General features: G+C 44.4%; 1 protein-coding gene across 1 annotated transcript in view; it reads right to left on the bottom strand.

Annotated features, from left to right (window-relative positions):
- The window catches only part of LOC140722678 (uncharacterized), a 40,504-nt gene extending 16,407 nt beyond the window's left edge, over positions 1-24,097 (bottom strand). The window contains exons 1-3 of the mRNA XM_073037383.1: positions 23,756-24,097; positions 22,483-22,492; positions 766-965 (exon numbers count right to left, since the gene is read on the bottom strand). Of these exons, the coding sequence (XP_072893484.1) occupies positions 766-965; positions 22,483-22,492; positions 23,756-24,097 (552 nt within the window). The remainder of the gene's footprint in view (positions 1-765; positions 966-22,482; positions 22,493-23,755) is intronic.
- Between the last annotated feature and the right edge of the window lie 384 nt (positions 24,098-24,481).

Genomic DNA, 24,481 nt, shown 5'->3' with positions numbered 1-24,481 from the left:
GCTGTGGAGGCCGGGACGTTGGGTGTTATTAAGGCGAAGATAATAGGTTCTTGATTGGACTTGACATCAAAGGCTACCGGGGAGAAGCCGGGAACTGGGGGTGAGGAGGGAAAAAGGATCATCCATGATCGAATGGCGGAGCAGGCTCGATGGGCCAGGCGGCTTAATTCTGCTCCTGTGTCTTATGGTTTTATGTTCTGAGTGAAGGGCAGAACAGGCGCAAGGGGCCGAATAGCCACGCCTCCTCCTGTTTCTTATTTTATAAATCACCAGTTTAAATCACCAGATTTTCTAAATCTCCGGATCCGGAGATCCGTCAGCACCCGCTGCGCTTATTTCATGTTCCTGTTATTTATTGCTATTTATTTATATTTGCATTTGCACAGTTTGTTGTCGTCTGCACTCTGGCTGATCTTTCACTGATCCAGTTACAGTTACTATTCTGTAGATCTTCTCTGTGTCCGCAGCAAAATGCTTCTCGGGGTTGTAAGTGGTGACTTATCTGTATTCTGATAATAAATTTTACTTTGAAATTTGAGTTTCGGGGAACTACCTTTGATCCTGAGAACAAACTGTGACTGACATCTCCAACTCCCGGTAGCAGCCCGTCCACACACACACACAGCCAATCAGTGACACCACTGGGAGTCTTGCTCCTTTTGGCTGAGGAATGTTAGTGGGCGGGATACTGAATGTTTGGAGCGGTTCGAGGTTGGGAATGGGAAGCGAGTGGACCCGGGGAGAGGCCAAAGACTGGGACTGTACTTCGGGTAAAGGTTGCAACACCTGCCGGGGTTTTGAATCCTTCCGATGGCAGAGACTGGCGGAGATTTCGTGAGATGTTTCAGCCACACGGAGGGTGCCCAGTCTTTCGCCGCCGTGGATCGGGGCCTGTTGTCGGGGGTTAAAATCCCAGACCTGTCTCCTGATGCTGGGAGACCGGATGTGACCCACAATCGGACAGGCTGAAAGCCAACGGAGAACAAATCGCAAAGGCAAATTTGTGCTTTGGAAGATATGAAATAGCAGCATGCCTGACCATTCGGCCCCTTGCAAATGTTCTGTCTTTCACTCAGATTGTGGCTGATCTTTGACCTCAGCGACACTTTCCTGCAACGTTCCCATCTTCGCTCAGCCCTTAAATATTCCTTGTGAATTCAGAAAACCTATGGAAAAAATCCAAAGATTCGCCGCACTCCTCATCTAAGTCCTGGAGATGACATCGGATTCTGAGTCTGTGACCCTTATTCAACACCCAGTGAGGAAAAACGTTTTTTCCTGCCCCCACCCTGTCAACACCCTGCGAGATGGTGTCTGTCTCAGTCAGACCACTTGTTATTTCTCTAATTTTGAGACAGGCCCAGTCAGTATAATCTCTCTGAGGACACTACCGCACCCCCCAAATCAATTGGGAATACCTTCACTTCATCCCACCAGTGACTCTGGGAGAGAGACCAGACGCAATGTTCCATGTACGCTCTCACCAGGACCCCATATACCTTCAGGGGAGATCTTTATTCTTCTATTCAAACCTTCCTTCCCATTCAATTCTCTTAATTTAATATCGAACTCAAACAGTGAACAGACACAACACAGCCTCAGCCATGAATTTAAAGGGCAGGTGTTGCAACAGTTTGAGCTTCATACCGGGGGCCACGGAGCAAGCAGGGTGTCAGAAAGGGAGGAATGTGGGAGTGTTGTTTGGTAAATGGCAGGATACTTGGTAGTGTGGAGGAACTGAGGGATCTGGGGGTACATGTCCACAGATCCTTGAAAGTTGCCTCACAGGTAGATAGGGTAGTTAAGAAAGCTTATGGGGTGTTAGCTTTCTTAAGTCGAGGGATAGAGTTTAAGAGTCGTGATGTAATGATGCAGCTCTATAAAACTCGGGTTGGGCAACACTTGGAGTACTCTGTCCAGTTCTGGTCACCTCAGTATAGGAAGGATGTGGAAGCATTGGAAAGGATACAGAGGAGATTTACCAGGATGCTGCTTGGTTTAGAGAGTATGGATTATAATCAGAGATTAAGGGAGCTAGGGTTTTACTCTTTGGAGAGAAGGAGGATGAGTGGAAACATGATAGAGGTGTATAAGATATTAAGAGGAATAGACAGAGTGGACAGCCAGTGCCTCTTCCCCAGGGCACAACTGCTCAGTACAAGAGGACATGGCTTTAAGGTAAGGTAAGGGGAGGGAAGTTCAAGAGGGATATTAGAGGAAGGTTTTTCACTCAGAGAGTGGTTGGTGCGTGGAATGCACTGCCCGAGTCAGTGGTGGAGGCAGATACACTAGTAAAGTTCAAGAGACTACAAGACAGGTATATGGAGGAATTTAAAGTGGGGGGTTATATGGGAGGCAGGGTTTGAGCGTCGGCACAATATTGTCTGCCGAAGGGCCTGTAATGTGCTGTACTATTCTATGTTCTACGTTATATGTTCTATGTCTGAGCCCAGCTGTGTGTGTTTGTGTATCTGAATCAGGTTTAATATCACCGGCGTATGTGGTGAACTTTGTTGTTTTGATTCAATTCAATCCAAGACTCACCCAAAATAGGAAACATCCTCTCCATATCCACTCTATTAATCCTTTCACCATTTGATATATTTCAATTAGGTCTCCTCTCATTCTTTTGAATTCCACTCAATACAGGCCGAGAGCCATCAAATACTCTTCATATGACAACACATTTAATTTGGGAATCATTTACGTGAACCACTTTTGGACACTGTCCAGTTTCAGCACATCTTTTCTAAGATAAGGGGTCCAAAACCGCTGACAGTACTCCAAGTGGGGCCTCACCAGTGCTTTCAAAATGTTCAACATTACATCCCTGCGTTTATATTCTATTCCTCTTGAAATGAATGCTGACATTGCATTTGCCTTCTTCACCACAGACTCAATCTGAAAATTGACCTTTAGGGAGTATTTGGAAAATAGTCAGCCCCGTCATTTCTTTGACCAAAGTGCATGCTGATACCCTTTGCTGAAACTGTATTCCATCTGACACTTTTTTGCCCATTCTCCTCATCTGCTGAAGACCTTCCATAGCCTCTCTATTTCCTCAAAACGACCTGACCCTCATCCATCTTCATATCATCTGAAAACTTTGCAGCATGGTCATCAATTTCATCCTACACATCACTGACATTTAACATAAAGAGTATCACTCCCAACACAGACGACGGTGGAACCCACTCGTCAAGAGGCTCCCTTTATACCCACTCTTTGCTTCCTCTCAATCAGCCACGGCTTTGTCCATGCTGGAATCTTTCCTGTAATACCATGGGCTCATGGGTTGTTAAAGCAGCTTCATGTGTGGCATCATGACAAAAGCCGTCTGAAAATCCAGGTAAACATCATCAATCGATTCTACTTTGTTTGTCCTGCTTGTTATTTCTTAAAATAATTTCAACAGTTTTGTCAGGGAAGATTTTCCCTTCAGGAAACCATGCTGACTATGGTCTATGGTCTATTTTATCTTGTGACTCAGACCTCATCATTAATAATCTACTCCAGCATTTTCCCAATCACTGAGGACAGACTAACTGGCCTATAGTTTTCTTTCTTCTGCCTCTCTCCGTTCTTGAAGAGTGGAGTGACATTGGCAATTTTCCATTCTTGCTGAACCATTCCAGAAGCTTGTGATCCTTGAATGTTCATTACTAATGGGTCCACAATCTTTTTAGCCACCTCTTTCAGAACGCTGGGGTGTACACCATCTGGGTCACGTGACTTATCTAACTTGGCCTTTTAGTTTCTCAAGAACCTTCACTCTGGTTCCGGTAACTTTGCACACTTCTGACTCCTGACACCTGGAAGTTCCACCATTATGCTGGTGTCTTCCTCAGTGAAGACAGACACAACATACTTATTCAGTCTGTCTGCCATTACTGACTCTCCTGCGTTGTTTTCCTACCGTCCGATATCCACTCTTCCCTCTCTTTTACACTTTCTGTATCTGAAGGATCCACATTAGTTTGGGATGGAAAAAGCTACTCGGAATTGATGAACTTGCCTTTGTCGTTGGGAAATTGGCAAATTACTGAGCTGACTCATGTGATGAGGGACAACAAGCTGTTTCAGAAATATGGCAGAGTTGCCGGCAGTTCAAACTGTAGCTCTGTAAAACCAAATGGTCCTAAACTTTATATTAGCTAAAAAGTGGGGAGTGTGTTTTAATTGGGCAACAATGTTGCACAAACACATTGGACAAATCTGAAAATATAACTCATCTGATGGATTATATTTGAGAGGCAGCAGATAAAATTAGAGAAGTGGGAGAGCAGTTCCACAATGATAACCCCTCAGGAAGCCGGTGGCCATTTGGGACTCTGGGAGGATGGTGGGATACTGGTTTACATTGTACAGTTCTACAATGATAACCCCTCAGGAAGCCGGTGGCCATTTGGGACTCTGGGAGGATGGTGGGATACTGGTTAATATTGTACAGTTCCACAATGATAACCCCTTAGGAAGCCGGTGGCCATTTGGGACTCTGGGAGGATGGTGGGATATTGTTTTACATAGTGCAGTTCCATCATTATAACTCCTCAGGAAGCCATTTTGGGAATCTGGATGAGAGAATACCGTTTTACATTATGGAATAACCATTAGAGTAAATATAATCAGATTATGATTCTTTTACTCTTCCATGCGACAGAAACGAGGGTATATCAGGGTTTCGGGTCCTCATGGGGAATGAACGGGGTAAAAGGGAAAGAAAGCCCTGAGATCTTAAGTTTTTTCGCCTTAAAGTCATCATTCACTTCGTAAGTTCTGATGATATTGGATGTCTGTTGTCATGGGACAACAAAAAGGAGGGAATGGGGAAATATGTACTGAACTTTGCATTTTATTGTGAGTAACTGATGAGACGAAATGGAGCTGTACAAACCCCGGAGTGCTGAGCTAGTATATGCAATATATGTAGGTGACTAAAGTAGCCGGAGGAAACGACAAGAAATGTGCTCACTAAAGGAACTCGTGACTGCAAACACTGAACGCTGTGCAGAAATGAGGAAGTAGCAGAGACGACTCAACCGGAGATGGCAGCAACAACAAATGTATCGGGAACACGGAGCTCGCTGGGAACACGGAGTAACCTCGTCTCGTTTTTGGAATATTTTGTAAACGCTGTGTTTGAAGTCCCCTCCCATCCCTGGTGAGAATGGAGGTGAACTTACCCCCTGCAGGTAATAAAGAATAAAGCTGCTTGATGAGGAAACACTCAATGTTGGGATTGTGTTCTGTGAGTCTCAGCAGAGAGATACTTGACAGGGTGTTAAGGGTGAAAGGTGGGGAGTTTATGGGGCACATGAGGGGATACCTCTTCACTCAGAGGGTCACAGGAGTGTGAAATGAGCTTCACCCACCCACAAAACGTCTGCCCCCGAATGAGGTGGAGCCCAAATGGCGGGTCCCTCAAATGAGCTGCTGCCAACCGGAGACTGGGGTCTTCGGGCTGGTTTGTTGCCACCAGAGAACATGATGTGTGCCCCTGGTGATGGACACACTGACGGTAGGTGTCGGCGCTTGGGGGGGGGGGGCAGTGTTGTACTTGTACGGGTGGTTAGCGATATCTCAGAGCCAGTAGATGCCAGACAAGGGCTCGTCCTTTATTCTGGGAGGTCCTGGTACCAGTTGTAACGGGGTTTACCCGAGGGTGCAGTCTGGGAGGTCAGGGACTGGGCCGTCTCCAGTGCCAGTACAGTCACTCTCAGCTGAACCTGGAGTGGGAGCAGGGACGGTTCCTGTTCAGATACGGACATGAAGGTCCAAACCCGGGGAGAAGCCATTGTCAAATTTCACCAAGAAACAATCAGGCCAAACAACTTCAGGCAGAACTGGTCAGGATGACAAACAGACATCGGTACACAGAAATGACAACTTTTAAAATCAGAAATAAACCAATGTAAAAGCAAATTTAAAACCAGCTCCTTTGCCTGAGGATGGGTGGAATGGAAATGGTCCCGAGGCAAAGGAGGTGGTTTCACACCGTCTGCACGACTCAGTCGCCCCATTGAAGGAGTGGCATTGGCGATTGAGTTCGCACTGAGAGGGGGATTGGACACGGAGGGACAGGCCTGATGAGGGTCGGTTTGATTGCCGAGGGGAACTGCTGTCTTGTCTTGTGGACTGGCCACTCACGGCTTCCTCACCGGCTCAGACACTGAAAGCCCGTGTTTACATGCTCTCCCCCCCCCCCCCCCGGGTCCAGGCAGTCTCGTCCCCGGAGAGATGAAAGAGAAAGTAAATTCACCCGCTTCCAACTGGACAATGATGTGTGTTAGTTATTTAGTGGAGAATGTAGGTCGAACAATTTGTCAGCTTGTGGGTAACACCAAAACAGGTGTGTGGAGAAAGTGTGGGATGTCAAACGTTTCAATGGACTGGAGACCAGTTGGGAAAGTGGGCCGAGGAATTCAGATGAAGAGACAGCATTCCTTGGGCTCTAGTTTCAAACAGACAAGACTGGTGCACCATGGTTCAGCTCGTCAGGTTGGAGGGTACCGGGACAGAATATAAGGTGTTGCTCCTCCATCCTGAATGTGGACTCACCTTTTAGGGGCATATTCGCACCATCCAACACCAGTGCGGCTTCCCAGTCGGCAAGCATTTTAATTCTTCATTCCCAGTCCTGTTCCGCCGTGTCGATCTATGGACTCCTCTTGTGTCAAGATGAGCTCCCCCCGCCCCCCAGGGTGGAGGAGCAACACATTATATTCCGTCACATTATATACCCTCCAATCTGATGGCATGAACATCGATTTCCACGCAGGAGAACAAATTACCGTCACCCTCCTCTATGCCCCACTCTGACCTTGTACTTCTTCTCATCTGCCTACACTCCTCCCGGGACCCTCCTCCTGCCCTCACTCTGGTCCACTCTCCGCTCCTATCAGATTCTTTCTTTTCCAGCCCACCCTTTCCTGACCTTTCCCACCCACCCGGCATCAGCTTCCAGCTCGCCTCCTCCCCTCCCCCACCACATTTTTATTCTCGCATCTTCCCCTGTGCTTCTCTGCCCTGCAGAAGGCTTTCGGTCAAAAAACGCCGACTGTTTATAATTTTCTATAGATGCTGCCTGAGGTGCTGAATTCCTGCAGCGTTTTGTGTGAGTCGCTTTGGATTTCCAGCATTTGCAGACTTTCTCCTGTTAGTTCCAGAAATCGCCGTCCGTGACCAGGCGATCACATGCGCATGCGTAACCTTTCCTCCGCACCCCGGAACACCCTCTCTCTCTCTACGCGGGCTCCGGGGAACTTTCTGCTCAGGAGCGAAGGCTCTGGAGCCGTAGCGGATAGATGGGTCTCTAGTTTATGGTGGATTCTGGGTAAAGAAGCAGCCATAGTTGACTGGCCCCGTTTCCCCGTCAGTCCGCAGGCCATATTTGGAAGCGCAGGGGGACAGAAGGGGAGTAGATAGATCACTCAGGCACCACCGAGCACTGAGGAGCTTAGCTTCCAGTCAAGGAAAATAACAATTTGTACTGCATGAAAATAACAAAAGAATATCCTGATATCAGCTTTAGTCCTTGAGGAAATCACCTTTGTTCCATCTTGTTCTGCACCTTCCTAGCTGTGAGAACATGTTTAGTACCATTCGCTTTTGGTACATAATGATACCAATTACCTTTGGCCTGGGTAACAAGTGACCTGTAGCGTTCTCATCACAAATATGCCACACTCCAATGAGAAGGGGGACTGCCCTCCCCTTCATGTTCATTGGCATTGCCTCTGATGGGCTCTCCACCGTCAATCACCTGTGCGGAGGGGCAGAGTAATTTGAAACTCTCCAGGTTTTGCCGTGTATCATCACATGTTCTTTGTAGTGCTGTCGTACATGACCAGAACTTGAAATAATCCCAATGCTTTCTCTAATTTATTTTTCTCACATTGTATGGACCGACTATTTGTCTGAAAGTTAAATGTGAACACAGCCTGAAAACAGCACGGCATCAACAAAATACCAGCTGTGCAGCAACAAAGGCTCTCTGTGTGGGAGCATTTCAGTTACTGCACAGCTCAGAATGATATGGGACAGAGAATAATACTAATGGAAGGAATCAGACTGGGCCAAGTCACAGATTGAATGTCCCATTCTCACACAGACAGGAAGACTGTCGGGGAATTAGATGGACAGACCAGTTGCCGGCACCATGAACAGTTAGAAGGTGAGTTTTTCCCCCAACTTGGGTTGAACCTCCCTGTAACAGTGTGATGTCAGAGCTCAGAGTGGAGACTAAAATTATCTCATAATATATCGGCTGTGAAAATTAATCAGATACAGGAGCAGAATGAGGTCGTTTGGCCCATCGAGTCTGCTCCACCATTTCATTACAGCTGATCCATTTCCCTCTCAGCCCCACTCTCCTGCCTTCTCCCCATATCCCTTCCTACCCTGACTAATCAAAAATCCATCACCCTCTTCCCTAAAATATACCCAATTACTTGGCCTCCAGAGCAACTCATAGCAGCAAATCCCACAGATTCACCACACTCCGGTTAATGAAATTCCTCCTCATCTCCATTCTGAAAGAACAAAGCTCGATTTTGAAGCTGTGTCCTCTGGTCTTAGACTCCCCCACTCTGGTAAGCATACTCTCCACATCCACTCTATCGAGACTTTTCAATGTTCGATAGATTTCATTATTCTGAACGCCAGTGAGTAGAGGCCCTGAGCCATCAAATGTTCTTCATCTGACAAACCTTATAATTACAGAAATATTTTTGTAAACTTCCTTTGAACGCTCTGCAATGTAAGCACATCTGTTCTACTTAAGGGGCCTGAATCTGCTCTCAACAGTCCAAGTGAGGCCACACTTTATAAATACTCAACAACACATCCTTGCTTTTATATTCTCGTACTCTTCAACATTATTTCCTCTCCATTGAGAAAATAGTCTGCACTCTCATTGCCTCTAACAAAGTGGATGACCATAGACTTCTCTGAATGATGACTTTCACTCATTGATGTCTTTTGTAAATCTTTTTTACAGGTTATAAATGGCAAAAATTGTGTACGGGAATTTTGAACAGAACAACATGTCAGTTTGCTGTCTCTGCCCAGATATTTGAGGAGTTACTAGATATTTAACCATGTATCACTGTTGATCCTTGGATATGAAGAATTATGTCATCACAGCTGGATAAGTGCTTTGTGTCTGAAATGAAGTTTTCTGTTGTAACTCACTGAAATCCACTGGAACCGGTGAGCATTTGTTCACTGGAGATCAGTTCTTCAACTGCATTGATTGTGCAAGGGGTTTACTACATCTGACATTTGACTTATGAATTGACAAAGAAGTGTGGGAAGTGTGTGAATCTTCACTCACTCATCTGACCTGCATGTACACCAGCGAGTTCACACTGATAAGATGTCATTCACCTGCGCTGATTGTGGGAAGGGATTCACTCGGTCATCCAGCCTACTGACACACCAGCGAGTTCACACTGGTGAGAAGCCGTTCACCTGCTCAGACTGTGGGAAGGGATTCACTCAGTCATCGCAACTGCAGAGACACCAGTCAGTTCACACTGGGGAGAAGCTATTCACCTGCTCAGACTGTGGAAAGGGATTCACTTGGTCATCTGAACTGAAGATACATCAGCGAACTCACACTGGGGAGAGACCGTTCACCTGTTCAGACTGTGGGAAAGGGTTTATTCGGTCATCTCAGCTGAAAGTACATCAGCGAATTCACACTGGGGAGAGGCCATTCACCTGCTCAGTCTGTGGGAAAGGATTCACTCAGTCATCTGTACTGAAGGAGCATCAGCAAATTCACACTGGGGAGAGACCGTTCACCTGCTCAGACTGTGGGAAAGGATTCACTCATTCATCTGTACTGAAGGTACATCAACGAATTCACACTGGGGAGAGGCCGTTCACCTGCTCCCAATGTGGGAAGAGATTCTCTCAGTCATCCCACTTTGTGACGCACTGCCGAGTTCACACTGGGGAAACTGTTTAAACAGGCGACAGGCTACAGGCTGGATATTTTACCATCACAGTTGCTGAATCAAGTTCAAGAGTGACTGTTGGTGCCGAGTTCTGCACTCTGGTCACTGGGCGTGGGAGGTATTCCTCGGCTAATGTTCCAATTTAATGGGACTGGAGTTTAATGGTTTGGATCAGTGACACAGAAATCAGTTCTCATTTAAATTCTGACCATATTGACAGAATATCCGTTCTCTCCCCTGACTATCATCTCCTATAACTACCGCAAGGCCTGAATTTACACTTCCCTGTTGAGCATCAGAGCCGACAGTGCTACCGGCCTTTCTGTTGCTGCCGTGCCCCAATGGGTCAACCACCACCCACCCAGCAGTATCCAACAAGGTGTTCTGCTGAGGAGAATGCCCACAGGACAGCCCTGCACTGTCTTCCTTATGACCCTTACCTGTGCTGGTGGTCACGCTTCTCCTATCCGAAGCTTGTGCTCTGGGTGTGGCCACCTCTTCAGATGTTTCTTTTCAATTATTATTATTATTATTATTATTATTATTATTATTATTATTATTATTATTATTATTAAAAATAACACAGGTACGTTGAAGTAACAACACTCACAATGCCTCAAAACAAATTATCTTAAAGATTGAACATTTTTGTGAATTAAAAAACCCTACTAAGGAAGAAAAGTGGGAGAAAAAAGAAACCCATTGGGGGTACAACCCCGGAGCCAGGCGTCATACAGAAAGCTTCTAAAAATAAACATCAAACCGCCAACAAGAAGGACAGATATATCAAAAAACAATTACACTTAGATAGTGGAGGAAATCTATCAGTTAACTGAAATGATAATAACGAGCAAATGAGCCCCATCTCTTCTCAAAATCAAATAAAGGTTCAAAGGTTCGACTTCTACCTTTCTCCAAGCTAAGACACAGCATCACTTGAGAGAACCATCGTGACAAAGTAATAGCTGATATGTCCTTCCATTTCAACAAGATGGCCCTCCCAGCTGTCAATGTAACAAACGCAATAACATGTTGGTCAGACATAGAAATACCACGGATATTTTGAGGAATTATTCCAAAAAGCACAGTCAACTTCTTTTCTTTCTTTTTACAATATTTTTATTCAGAAGAAAAGAATGATTTACAGAGAGCAACACATAGATACATCTCAACATAACTTGTGTACATTCATATATTGTGATAAAATTGATCAAAATGTTATAGCATATCACATAAAGGTATACCACTCTGTAATCAAAAATTGAAAGATAGGTAATACATCATAAAAAATTATATAAAAAGTCAACCCCCTACCAACTACCAAAGGAAAAAAGTTGATGGATGATAATGAATAAATTAGAAAAGAAAACATATTCGCTTAAGAAGAGAAGATAAAAATATACATAAAAGTCTGTGCACTGTTAAACTTTATAAATTGGAAAAGTAATTTTGGAAAGGTCCCCAAATATCATAAAAAGATTGTTTCGAATTTAAGACTGAGCAGCGGATCTTTTCTAAATTTAAATCAGACATAATATCACGTAGCCATTGAAGATGTGTAGGAGGGGTAGACTAAGAAGCTGTCCAGTTTTTATCCGAATGTTTCTCCACTTTGTAATAAATGTAACTCTGCTGATGCCTCTTTAATTCATATGTTTTAGTTTTGCCCTAAAATTTAAAAGATTTGGCGGGAAGTATTCCATACCTTCTCACAACATTTTAGGGTCCAATTTGACCCAAATCCCTTTACTGCCTTGTTTGGTATTATTGCAGATGAAGATATAACTTTAAATACTTCTAACCTACAGGTTTTAGTTTTTACCTCTCTTTTAGCAAGGAGAGCAATCTTGCTTAAATGGAAGCACAGTCAATTTATTAGGTTGTAAGTTGATTCTGAGTGCTTTAGAAATTATCGAAAAGACTGACTTCCAAAACTATTTTAATATAGAACTTGACCAGAACATATGTGTCAGTGTAACTCTCTCAGTTTTACATCTATCACAATACTTGTCAACTTTGGGAAATATTTTAGAAAGTCTCTCCTTCGACAAATGGTAACGATGTACAATTTTAATTTGAATCAGTGAATGACTAGCACAGATCGAAGAAGAGTTAACCAGCTTCAGAATCCGTGCCCAAATCTCCCATATCAACGTCAAACTGAGTTCCTTCTCCCAATCTTGTTTAATCTTAAGTAAAGGACGCGTATCCCATTGTAATAATAAATTATAAATTCTTCCAATAGAACCTTTCATCGAAGGGTTCTTATTCATAATAGTCTCTAATAAGTCAGCCTCCAATATGTAAGGAAAATTACTTAAATATTTTTGAATCTCTGAAACAATATCTAACTTGAAGGTATAGTAAAAAGTATGAATATGAGAGAGAATATTTATCGACTAATTGTTCAAAAGACATAATTCTGCCTTCTTTAAATAAATCTAAAAAGGAAGTAATACCTTTATTTTTCCAAAGTAAAAAAAAAATTGGATTGCTCCAGGAAGGTTTAAAAAAGTGATTACGATAAAATAAACTACACAGTTTAAATTTTTTAAGATTAAAAAAATTGTGGACATGGAGCCAAATTTGCAAAGAGTGCTTAACCACAGGATATAGGTTTAAATTAGCAACTTTAGCTAATTGTATAGGTAGAGCAACTCCTAATAACGGAGTTAAATAAAACTGTTTCGCAGCTCTCAGTTCCAGGTTTACCCAAAATGGTCGATCATTCCTATCACCTTATTATAAGCAAAAGGACATATATCGCAAATTAACACCCCAATAATAAATTCTTAGATTAGGCAAAGCGAGACCTCCGTCCTTTTTCAACTTCTGTAAATGACATTTACTAATTCTTGGTCTTTTATTATCCCAAATAAAAGATAGAATAATAGAACCAATCCCATCAAAATCCCCTGATAGCTGAAAAAAAGACCTCCAGTTATTAGTGACAACAGTAGCAATAGGAGATTTATATATGATTTTAATCCAATTATTAAAATTAATACCTAAATCAAATGTTTCTAAGACATTAAGTAAATATTTCCATTCAACGCGATCAATTTCCTTTTCAGCATCCAAAGATTCATCGCATTGTGGAGATTTCGAAGCGGGCGAATATATAATGTTAAATAGTCTCCGAACATTTGAAAAAGAATAACGACCCTTTATAAAGCCTGTTTGAGCTTCAAAAATGATTTTACCCACAGACTCTCCAACCGATTGCCCATTATCTTTGACAGAATCTTCGCATCAACATTCAATAATGAAATAGGTCTGTATGAGCACAGTCAATAGGATCTTTATCCTTTTTGAGGATGAAAGAAATAGAAGCCTCATAAAAAGTAGAGGGTTAATCACTTTTCACAAAAGAATCTTTAAGCATCTCCAACATATATGGAGAAAGCAATTTTCCAAATTTTTTATAATATTCTACAGGATAACCATAAAGTCCCGGAGCCTTACCAGATTGCATTGAAAAAATAGCTTTATGAATTTCGGATTCAGTAATTTGTGCATCCTAATGACCTACTGGTCTTCCTAATGACCCTTACCTCTGCTGGTGGTCACGCATCTCCTATCCGAAGCTTGTACTCTGGGTGTGGCCATCTCTTCAGATGTTTCATTGATAGTATCCTCAGGCTCCCGAATGATCCTGAGTACATCCAACTCCCTGAACCAGTTGTCAGGCGCTGTGATTAGGTGCACTTCATACAAATAATCATGAGGGAAACTGTTAGATATCCAGAATTCCCACATCTGACCGGAGGAGCATCCCATCTGCTCTGCACTAAAATACACCACTGTGGGTCAGAAGGAATTAACATGCAAAAAAAAACATCAAACGTTAATTGGTCAATGACAGTGGAAGGAGAGTGAACAATTGTCTGTGTTTTTGCCATGAGGTCGAAGGAATAGAGGCTGCCATTTTGTGAAGCTGCTCTGTAACCCCCATTTTGTGAACTGATTGATGAACTGATTGCTATGGGATAATCTAATCAGATCAACTGAACACAAGAAGTTTCTTGTGTTCCCATTCTAAGCCTGAAATCACTCTCACATAAACCATGTATTATGTACACTGTCAGGTTTGCAGAAGTAATCTCGTTATCTCTGAACCTGAAGTCACTCTGAGATAAGGTGTGTATTATGTACAGTGGCAGGATTGCAGAAGGAATCTCGTTATCTCTGAACCTGAAGTCACTCTGAGATAAGGTGTGTATTATGTAGAGTGGCAGGTTTGCAGAAGGAATCTCGTTATCTCTGAACCTGAAGTCACTCTGAGATAAGGTGTGTATTATGTACAGTGGCAGGTTTGCAGAAGTAATCTCGTTATCTCTGAACCTGAAGTCACTCTGAGATAAGGTGTGTATTATGTACAGTGGCAGGTTTGCAGAAGGAATCTCGTTATCTCTGAACCTGAAGTCACTCTGAGATAAGGTGTGTATTATGTACAGTGGCAGGTTTGCAGAAGGAATCTCGTTATCTCTGAACCTGAAGTCACTCTGAGATAAGGTGTGTATTGTATACAGTGGCAGGTTTGCAGAAGGAATCTCAATATTTCTGCCCAGTGTCTGAACCAGAGTTGAAGAGATCAAAATAATTCACCTTTGGCAAGACGTTGTGTAGCCTTTGGACTACATCCAGTGGAAATCTGTCAATCAACAACCTGATGAACTTCAGCCAACAAGAATTACATGCATCCTCTGAACTGATAAGAGTTTCTTATCAGAGTTTCTTAACAAGAGTTTCAAATGCAAAGCTGTGATAACTCCTGAGACTAACCCTCACAAGGAAGAAACCCCATGGAAGGGACAGGAGAAGAAATGATCGATCGTTTGGACAAAATGGGATCCCCTGTTTCAGTGTTGCGAATTTGAGAAGTGGCCACGGTGTGTATTACTACAGAGGGAACAGTGGAATTCATGTTTTAACTTTTTGGCCTGAGATCAACATAGTTACTTTGTTGTTTGTGCAGGAACAATAAAGTGCAAGCTTTGATTAATTACGAGTTGCCTGGTGAGTTTCCAAACTGATCTCAGTTGATGAACGGTGAACGTATTTTGGCGCCCTGGGGTGCACTCGAAAAGAAAGAAAAGTGGTCTGGGACCCTGGTGTCGAGTTGAACCACACAGTAGGTTAGGATATTAAAATGTGAAAGGGAAAGGACAGGAAGAACCCAGGGATTCAGAGGATTTCAGAGATTACTTTCATGGTTAATTATGAAGGAAATGGTCAGATTATAAGGAGTGGTTAGGAAAGTTTGAGAGTTGAGGGTCAGGGACTCTGGAGGCAGAATTGTGGAAAATAGTTAGTGAAAATAAATTTAAAAAATTATAAGGGATTAAAAATGTTATAATGTGATGTTTGTTGGATTATCTAATTGAAGTGAAGAGAGAAAAAACTGAAACTGGCGGAGGAATTGTGTAAGTGTAGGGAAGAGTTAGAAATTCTGACGGGGCAGGATCAGGTGAATTTGATCCACATGAGTCAGTTTCAGGCTCAGTGTGAAGCGTTAACAAGAGAAAATGAGAAAACTGAAGAGGAGTATAAACAGGCGGATACAGAATTAGAGAAAGGAAAAGTCTGGGTCGGGATTTACGGCTGTTGTGAATGTCATGAAGAAATCGGCAGCTGAGAGGAAAGGCTGCGCTGATCGCAAGTGTTTAAAACAGATGGAAAATCTGCAAAGTGAACTCTCAGCTCGGAGAGGAGTGATATGTGCGAGGACGGACGATGATGGTGATGCAGATTGGGGTGATTTAGCGTATGAAGAGACGCTTGTATCACACACCGGGTTGCTCTCTTCAGTCACCTGATGAGGTAATCGTAGCCTTTGGCCAGGGGCAGATATGGTCAGGTAGTGCCCAACCTTCATAGAGTGTTTCAACCCGTAACCACTACACTGTCCAGCTGGTGGATCTGAAGTGAGGGCCAAGTCACTGCCCATCTGTTCCTGACCTCCAGCTCAACCCCTCTCTCCAGCTCCATACCCAGTAAGGGGCTCTTTCTGCTTCCTCCCCCATCCTGCCAGCTGCTTGCTTCTTGCTCTTTTCATCAAGGCCCAGCACAGTCAGCAACCTCCATGCTGGCCGTGCCGGGAACCCACTACAGTCGATCTCCATGAGGAACAGCCACGTCTGCCATCCTTTGTCCGAACTAACAGTCTGTAGTGAGATGCTGAAGATGTTCTATAGGTCAGTTGTGGAGAGCGCCCTCTTCTTTGTGGTGGCGTGTTGGGGAGGAAGCATTAAGAAGAGGGACGCCTCACGTCTTAATAAGCTGGTAAGGAATGCGGGCTCTGTCGTGGGCAAAGTACTGGAGAGTTTAACATCGGTAGCTGAGCGAAGGGCGCTGAGTAGGCTACGGTCAATTATGGAAAACTCTGAACATCCTCTACATAGCACCATCCAGAGACAGAGAAGCAGTTTCAGCGACAGGTTACTATCGATGCAATGCTCCTCAGACAGGATGAAGAGGTCAATACTCCCCAATGCCATTAGGCTTTACAATTCAACCGCCAGGACTTAAGAACTTTTTAAAAGCTATTATTAATGCTTTTTGAGATAGTGATTTAGATGCATATCATATTTTTTTTTACTGAGTTAAGTATTGTATGTAATTAGTTTTGCTACAACAAGTGTATGGGACATTGGAAAAAAGTTGAATTTCCCCATGGGGATGAATAAAGTATCTATCTATCTATCTATCTATCTATCTAAAAGCCAGGATTATTAGGGAAGTGGCCCGCCTCCCAGCAGGTTTTTCCGAGAGTGGGTGGAACCTTCAACACTCAGTGCCCCAATGGCGCCTGTAGTAATGGAGGGACTGCAGGAGACACCAGAAGCGGGGGTGTGGGGCGTGTGTGACACGGTATTCTGTCCCTTTTGACTTGGCCCAATTGAGTGCTGGAGTGGTGAATGAGAGATGATTCTCGGAAACTTTCCCGGTGCATTCAGCAGACAGGATAACTCACGGTTTATATGAAACGGAGGAGGGGAAGCTAACCCTTCTCTGTCTAACTTCAGCTTTCCCTTCAGCCCTGCCGGAGGAACAGGCACCCGCCCAGGGGACACGGGGTGATTTACAGAAGGCACCATTAGAAGTTGCTGGACTAATAGAGGTGACAGTGGAGGTTTTGCATAACTGCAGACAGTGGAAAGGAAGGAACCTTCTATATTTGTGACGAGGTTGTGGCCGGTTTTCTCGAGTGTGTTGGGTCCTACTTTAGATCCGCAGAATTTGACTCCGTGACAGGGTAGGAACTGGCCGAGGAACTTGGTATCGCACAGTACCGAGGAGAGCAGAAGGGTGTGTGAAATGATTGATCCATTCACATCCCTCACATGCTGAAGCATGGGCTCTCTGAAGGATGATGTGAACGAGGGAAAAGGAAGTGAGGGAGAAAGGTACTGAGGAGGGTAAGGGGAAAAGGGGTTCTAAAACGACCCTATCACAGAACAAGGTTTGCAGCGGCAAAATGAAGGGAGACGGGGTGCTGATCAGGATGAGCTGCCACCGAGCTCAACAGCGCCGCCTAATGGCTGGGTAGTCAAACACGTGGTTGAAACACTTACGTTCCCACTGTTATGAGTACTGGATCCCCAAAGAAATGATGCAATTCTGGACACAAAGTTTATTTTGCCGTTGATTGCCCACAGCCCAGGTGGTTTGTGATTTGTCAGGATGTAACAATGGCCCATTGCCCCTGGAATGACAACTGTGTTACGTACGATGCATTGCCCATGATGTTGATGAAAAGCCACGACCTGTATCCGGAATTACCTAGGGGAAGTCCAAGTTGTATGTGTGTTCACCACGTGGTTGGATGGTGCAGCTGGACCGCTTGTAGAAACTAAAGTAGGAATCCGCCCCATAAACTTTATTTGGAATGCCGGAGACTCTTGAACCACCCTAAACATGACCACGTTCAATGCAACACTTTGGGAAAGAGAAGATACGGGACTGAACCGAGGGGATAAATTGAACTCGAGGTCTGTGGATAAGTGTATAGTCAGGCATGGTCAGGCAGAGACAATGGGTCGATCCACACAGAGACACAGAAACACGCTACACGGAACTGCACTTTCTTATCCGCCTCTCCAGCGCTCCGCCGTGTTCTTTAACACATACGTGGTGATATGATTGAAACATACTCAAGACTTTATGGCCATGTATTAGGGTTAAGGGTGGGTCCTGGACGAGCACCGAAATGTTCTGACTGTGACTAAGTCAGTGAAGATGTTGGCGGGTTTTCTGGATATGAAAGTGTTTATTCACCATCACAAGCAGATCTTTTCTTGGCGACCCCCTCGTTAGAGTCCCCCAAACACAAACTAATCCCAGTGTTTATACTCTCGAGGGGAATGGTAACAGTAGGTGATTCAATACAATTTTACAAACTACAATGACATAATTTACTTCACTATTCTGTGTCAACGTTTCGGGCCGAGACGCGTTTCCACGGATGCTGTCCGACCTGCTGAGCTCCTCCAGCTTGTTGTACGCGTTAATAATTGGGTCTGATCATCTGAACCAGTGTCCGCGGATCTGCTGACGAGAGTTATCGAATTGAACTGCGCTGTAGAATTAATCCATTAACGGAGCCGCTCAGCCTCAGGTTACTGAGTTGTTCCTGTTTTCGCTCTGAGACCCGTCCTAAACTGGGGCATCGCTTCGTCCTGTAGAAAAGTCTCGGCCCAAAACCGAAGTTTGTCCAATTCCATGGATGCTGCCTGAGCTGCTGAGTCCCTGCAGTACTAACTTGTGTGTTGCTTCCCTCCGTATCATTTCTCGGCCCCATCAGATGCTGAGTTTCCAGGGGCCTGGTCAGTCACGGTTAAATCAGTGAAACCGGCTCCATTAGCGACTGGAATCTGGATCAGCACCGATCGTTATTATTCATGAAGATCGCTTTTATCGCCGACGATTGTCCACACATTGTCCAATTTCCACACTGAAGAAGGCAGGTTGGAGTCAGTGACCCATTAAATTAGCAGCCGTTCATAGACTGTAGTGTTCCAGACCTTTAGCTGAAACCCGATCCCTTGAGGAATTGTTTCAGTAATGCCCTCTGTCTGTTATCTCTCTCTCTCCCTCACTCTCTCCCCCCGTCCCCCTCCCCATCCCCCTCTCCCTCCCCCGATCCCCGCCTCCCTCCCCTCCCCCTCCTCTTCTCCCCCTCCCCCACACGCAGTGAATGTAGTGGCGATCGTGATCCTATCCCGGGGAAAGTGCGGCCTCTCTACGTGCACCACTCGCTACCTGGTGGCCATGGCAGCGGCGGATCTACTGACCATTGTCACCGAGGTCATTTTGACTCGGTTCATTAGGTCTTATTTCCCGTGGAGTTTTCTGGGCATCACCCCTGTGTGCCGTGTTCTCAATGCACTGATGACCGCAGCTGCACGCTGTTCTGTCTGGTTCACCGTCACTTTCACCGTTGATCGGTTTGTCGCCATTTCCTGCCCCAAGCTGAAAACAAAATATTGCACCGGGAAAACTGCGGCTATGGTTCTAACAACCACCGGCATACTGTTTTGTCTGAAAAACTTTATCCGCTACTTCATGTACAAACCCGCAGTGATCATCAACAATGTACCGTGGTTCTGTGTGATCAAGGACAATTATTTCACTGACCCCAGATGGGTAGTGTATGATTGGCTCGATACGGTTTTAACTCCGTTCCTCCCTTTCGCTGGGATCCTGCTGCTCAACGCTCTGCCAGTCAGACACATTTTAGTGGCCAGTCGGGTTCGTAAGGGGCTGAAGGGTCAGAGCAAGGGGCAGAACCGCAGTGACCCGGAGATTGAGAGCAGGAGGAGGTCTGTGGTTTTACTCTTCACCATCTCCGGTAGCTTCATCCTCCTGTGGATGACACTGGTTGTAAATTTCATATATTATCAGGTTTCAGGAAAAGGATTCGATTCAATGATTCTGAATTGATCTTTCACTACGTCGGGTATTTCCTGATGAATTTCAGCTGCTGCACGAACACATTTATTTACGCGGTGACTCAGTCGAAATTCAGGGAGCAGGCGATCAGCGCGGTGAAATATCCCGTCACATCGATGCTTCAGTTGATTAATGGTGCCGCATCCTGAGTAGTCGCCAGAGGCGGCGGCAGAGTCTCCAGTCCGGGCTCCAGCTCCTCAGATTCACCGCCTGATCTCCCAGGTGTTATTCCCGGGCGGATTGTCCCATCGACCGGCAGTCCGGGACGTTAAGATAGTGAGTGTGTCGGGAGGGGCAAAGCACCGTCCAAGAGAGTCAGAACCTCATTCTTCCCCCCAGATGCCAGACAAATAACTACTCCGGAATGCCGCCCGCACATTCGTCTGCGGATATGTCCATCTATTCCCATTCCGCTCACCAACCTCACTGTCAGACATTCCCACAAGACGGCGCGGGTCGAGTCAGATGCTCATTTACTAACCCAATGTGAAACACACCAGTCTCCGCCATCTCGTTTAATGATTGGCAAAATTAAGGCACTCCAACTTAATGGCGCATTCCCGTTATCAACTGGACTGGACTGTGGAGTGGAGAATTGGGAAATAAAATCCTCACTGCTTCTGTCTTCTAATGAAAGCTAGATTACACGCAACAAATCCTATCGATTATACGTAATGAAACACAACACTGCGAATAAAATAAAGTCACACCCATGCCTTAAGAAAGCGGTTAAATTAAACCAATCAAGCCCCCCAAAATTGCAATGAAGCCTGTATGATTTACTTCCTGATATGTTTCATCCTGAAATAGCATCTGTTCAACTGTTTCATAATGAAAAAACCTACACGATCCGGAAAAATGTTTTGCAATTGGACAAAAGGAATAATTAAGCTTGGTAAGACATGGCGATATAATTCCTTCCCTTCTTGTTTCTCCCATAAACCCAGCACTTTCATGTTCCCACTCTAGTTCCTGTCAATATAATTCCGTCTGTTCTTGTTTTACCCCTTTCTCCCCATACACCCAACACGTTTATGTATTCTGTAAAGGTGTACCCATTTTCCCATCAGTCTTTCCATAAGCTCCTAATTCTCAACATACATAACGCTGAACTTCTGAATTGTTAAGTGAAGGGTCTTTATCCACAGTTGAACTTTTGTAAATTTCAGTCAACCCACTCATTCCCCTCAATACCTCTGCGTTCAGAGACCTATAAGAAGAAAATATATAAACAAGTACTTGAATATGAATGAATGCCTGGCGAGTTTCCAACAGTAAATCTGACCGACTGCTAGCATACCATGTTTAAGAGTAATCAAAACCGAAAAGTAATCTGAACAAATATAACGTTACATGGGAAAAAAAATCTTCACCCACCTTAAGCTTAAAATGATGGTAACCAGTATATACTGATAAATGGTTGCAAAGTAATTTCATATCATTGTCTGTACTTTAGTCAAAAAGAATGGGCTACTCCAGCATTCCCAGTCAAATTATCTTTCGTTCCATCTTTAAAAATGCTAACAAATTTGACACGATTAGTAACGATTGGCGGTTAACATATCATAATAATTTTCCTTAATATACTGATGAGACAACAGATTCTCCGGCAGAACAGAATATTTACATTGTATTAAACTGTTCAACCTAAAATCGACTAATGTGATTGTGAAAAGAAAACAAAGTAGAGTTACTGAGAACGCGACACTGGGACATATTGCATAATCCAACAAGCCCATACTCCAAGCGTGATAAGAGCCCAGATATCGAAAACTGAAAACACTCTTCCTGAGTGTTCCCACCCGTCCTCTAACACACTTTCAACAGCATGATAATGTCTCTGCCCCCTGAAATTAATCGGGTATGTTAATATCAATTTCAGCCGCCGCAATTGTGAGGGTTATTATCCCATTTCACCCAGTAAAACCGAAACACGAGACGACTTTACTGCATAACAACACAATCTTAAAGTCTATGCTTGCATCACATACAACCATTTTAAAGCTGAAAATGAAGCTGATCCATAAGCCACACAGACAGAATCTAAAACAGATCTAATTAAACAATTCTAAATGATTAATAAAGATTTTCGTGTAACACCCAAGAATATCCACATAGACGGCTGAGAATATTTATTTCTCCTTTTTATTGATCAGTTATTATAACGATGTAGTGCTTCCATGTCAGCTTATTGTCCACCCATATGCCTGAAAATCTTTGTTCTGGCACGTCTTCAAGAGTTTGACCATATAAGTTCAAATCATCTGCAGATCAATTAATCTTATTTGTAAAACACATAACTTATGTTTAGCTACTGAAAGCTTACATCGTCATCTATTTCCCTTTTGTTCAAACAGATTAATAGATAATTGCAACTCCATACACTAAAATTCAAATTTCTGCCTCTAATCCAGAAAGTTCCTTCATCTGTACATAGTAATTCACCGACGCTATCTCGGGAAATATCATTAATCACATTATTAAATAATAAAGGATTACAAATACCATCTTGTGCGGTCCCATTCGCTATCTCATACACACCAGGATATATCTTTCCCACCCTTACTTGCAGGGACCTTCCAAATGACAAAGAAAAACAGAAAAAATTCATAAAAAATGCTGCAAGCTCCCCTCTCCTAATTTCCAAAAGTCCTTCCTTCCATAAATATTACATGCCTTTTCAATGTCAAAATAACTGTCATTGCAACAACTTATTTTAACTGTGCTTTCCTAATATCGTATTCCAAATACAAAACTGAATCCAATATCATTCTCCCCTTCCACAATATACTCTGATAAAATGATAAATTGCCTCCCCCTTCAAAAATATAATTCAACCGTTTCAGTACTATCCGTCCATAAGTTTACATAGATGAGAGGTTAACCATATTGGTCCATAACTGGAAGGATCAGACAGGGAGCTCCGAGTTTAGAATAGGCAATACAAGTCATTTTCCACAAGTTGTAAAAATGAACCACTTTAATATCCCACCTGTTGAATGATATATTTCTACTACATATGCCACATACGTTTAACTCACATTCACAACTCTATACGCTGCCCTTTTCCTTATAAAACTGGGAACACCAGTTACACCAAGATATCTTTCTGCAGCTGTCACAATAATTTTAATTTCCCCCAGTAGGACGAGGTGTTTGATCAGTACAATTCACTGTTGCATGCGGCGACTGAGGAAAACCCAAGTGCGGGACACCGGCACGTCGACTGAGTTGGGGCTGCTGGCTTAGACGAGAACGAAGAACAGCAAACCGGAGGAATCTTGACAAGAAGACGGGATTTACAGGGACTGTCTTGAAACTAGAGCGGAACATAGAACTAACGGTTCTAATTGGATAAGGGAACGAAGTATCAAACGAGAATAAACCAACAAACTGGCAGCCTGTGATAGTGACGCCATCGTTATTAATTCACAGTCTCTGATAAAAACCAGGTGTACTGTAATAAAGTAAACTAGAGCAATTGGAAATCTAATGACTGATATTAGGGCATAAATCAGGGATAAAGGAGCGGTAAAGGTGAATAACCAAACGGAAGCATGACAGTACCCCTCCCTCAACGGGAGGCTCCAGGCGACCCCCCAGGCTCGTTTCCATGGTCCCAATTGGGATCCGAGATGACAGAAGGGTCCAGGATAAAGGAGAGGGGAATCCAGGAACGTTCTTCCGGGCCGTACCCCTCCCAGTCGACCAGGTACTGGAGACCCTCCCTCTACGGTGAACATCCAATAACTGCCGGAAAGTGTACGCCGGATGGTCGTCGATGATCGGAGGGTAGGTGAGGTTAGAGGGGGTTCGGTCGGAGGGCATAACCGGCTGACAGAAACCGGTTTTAACTGGGAGACGTGAACTATAGGGTGGATCTGCATTGACGTAGGTAGTTTGAGCCGGATTGCCGTGGGATTGATAATGTTCTCAAACTCGAATGGTCCCAGGAAGCGGGTGGCGAGCTTCTTGGGCTCGTTCTTGAGAGGAATGTCTCTAGCCGAGAGCCACACCATATGCCCAGGGCGATACTCAGGAGCAGGGGTACGATGGCGGTCGGCAATTTTTCGGTTACGGTTAGCTGAGCGAGGCAGGGCCGTGCGTGTGTCTTCCCAGATCTTTCGGCACCTTGTATATGGGCCTGGACCGAGGCTTTTCCCCGGGCGCAGACGGAACATGCAGAGACACAGGAACGGGTGTCGGCGTCCATGGAGGGCCATCAGAAATGTCTCTTCAGGAGGGTCAGAGTCCGATCGATCCCGGGATGGCAGGCGAATCGAGAAGTGTGCCCCCACTGGAGAACCTGCGATCGAGCAGAATCGAGTACAAAGAGGCGATTGGGAGATCCGATGCCTGGGTCAGGTTGAGTCCGTTGGGCCTCCGTGACTCTGGACCCGATCTCCCAGGCATGGTAGGAGGATGGACTCGGGGCTGGGAAAACGGAAACGTATTGACGGGAGAGAGCATCGGGCTTCCCGTTTTTGGACCCCGGACCCCGGGCCTGGCGGGAATTCAGGCGTTCGGCGGACTGGAGTTATTCAAGGTTCTTGTGGTCTGTAGAA

Source organism: Hemitrygon akajei, unplaced genomic scaffold, assembly GCF_048418815.1.
Source record: "Hemitrygon akajei unplaced genomic scaffold, sHemAka1.3 Scf000083, whole genome shotgun sequence".
Lineage (NCBI taxonomy): Eukaryota > Metazoa > Chordata > Chondrichthyes > Myliobatiformes > Dasyatidae > Hemitrygon > Hemitrygon akajei.
This window is presented reverse-complemented; position numbering and strand designations above follow the sequence as displayed.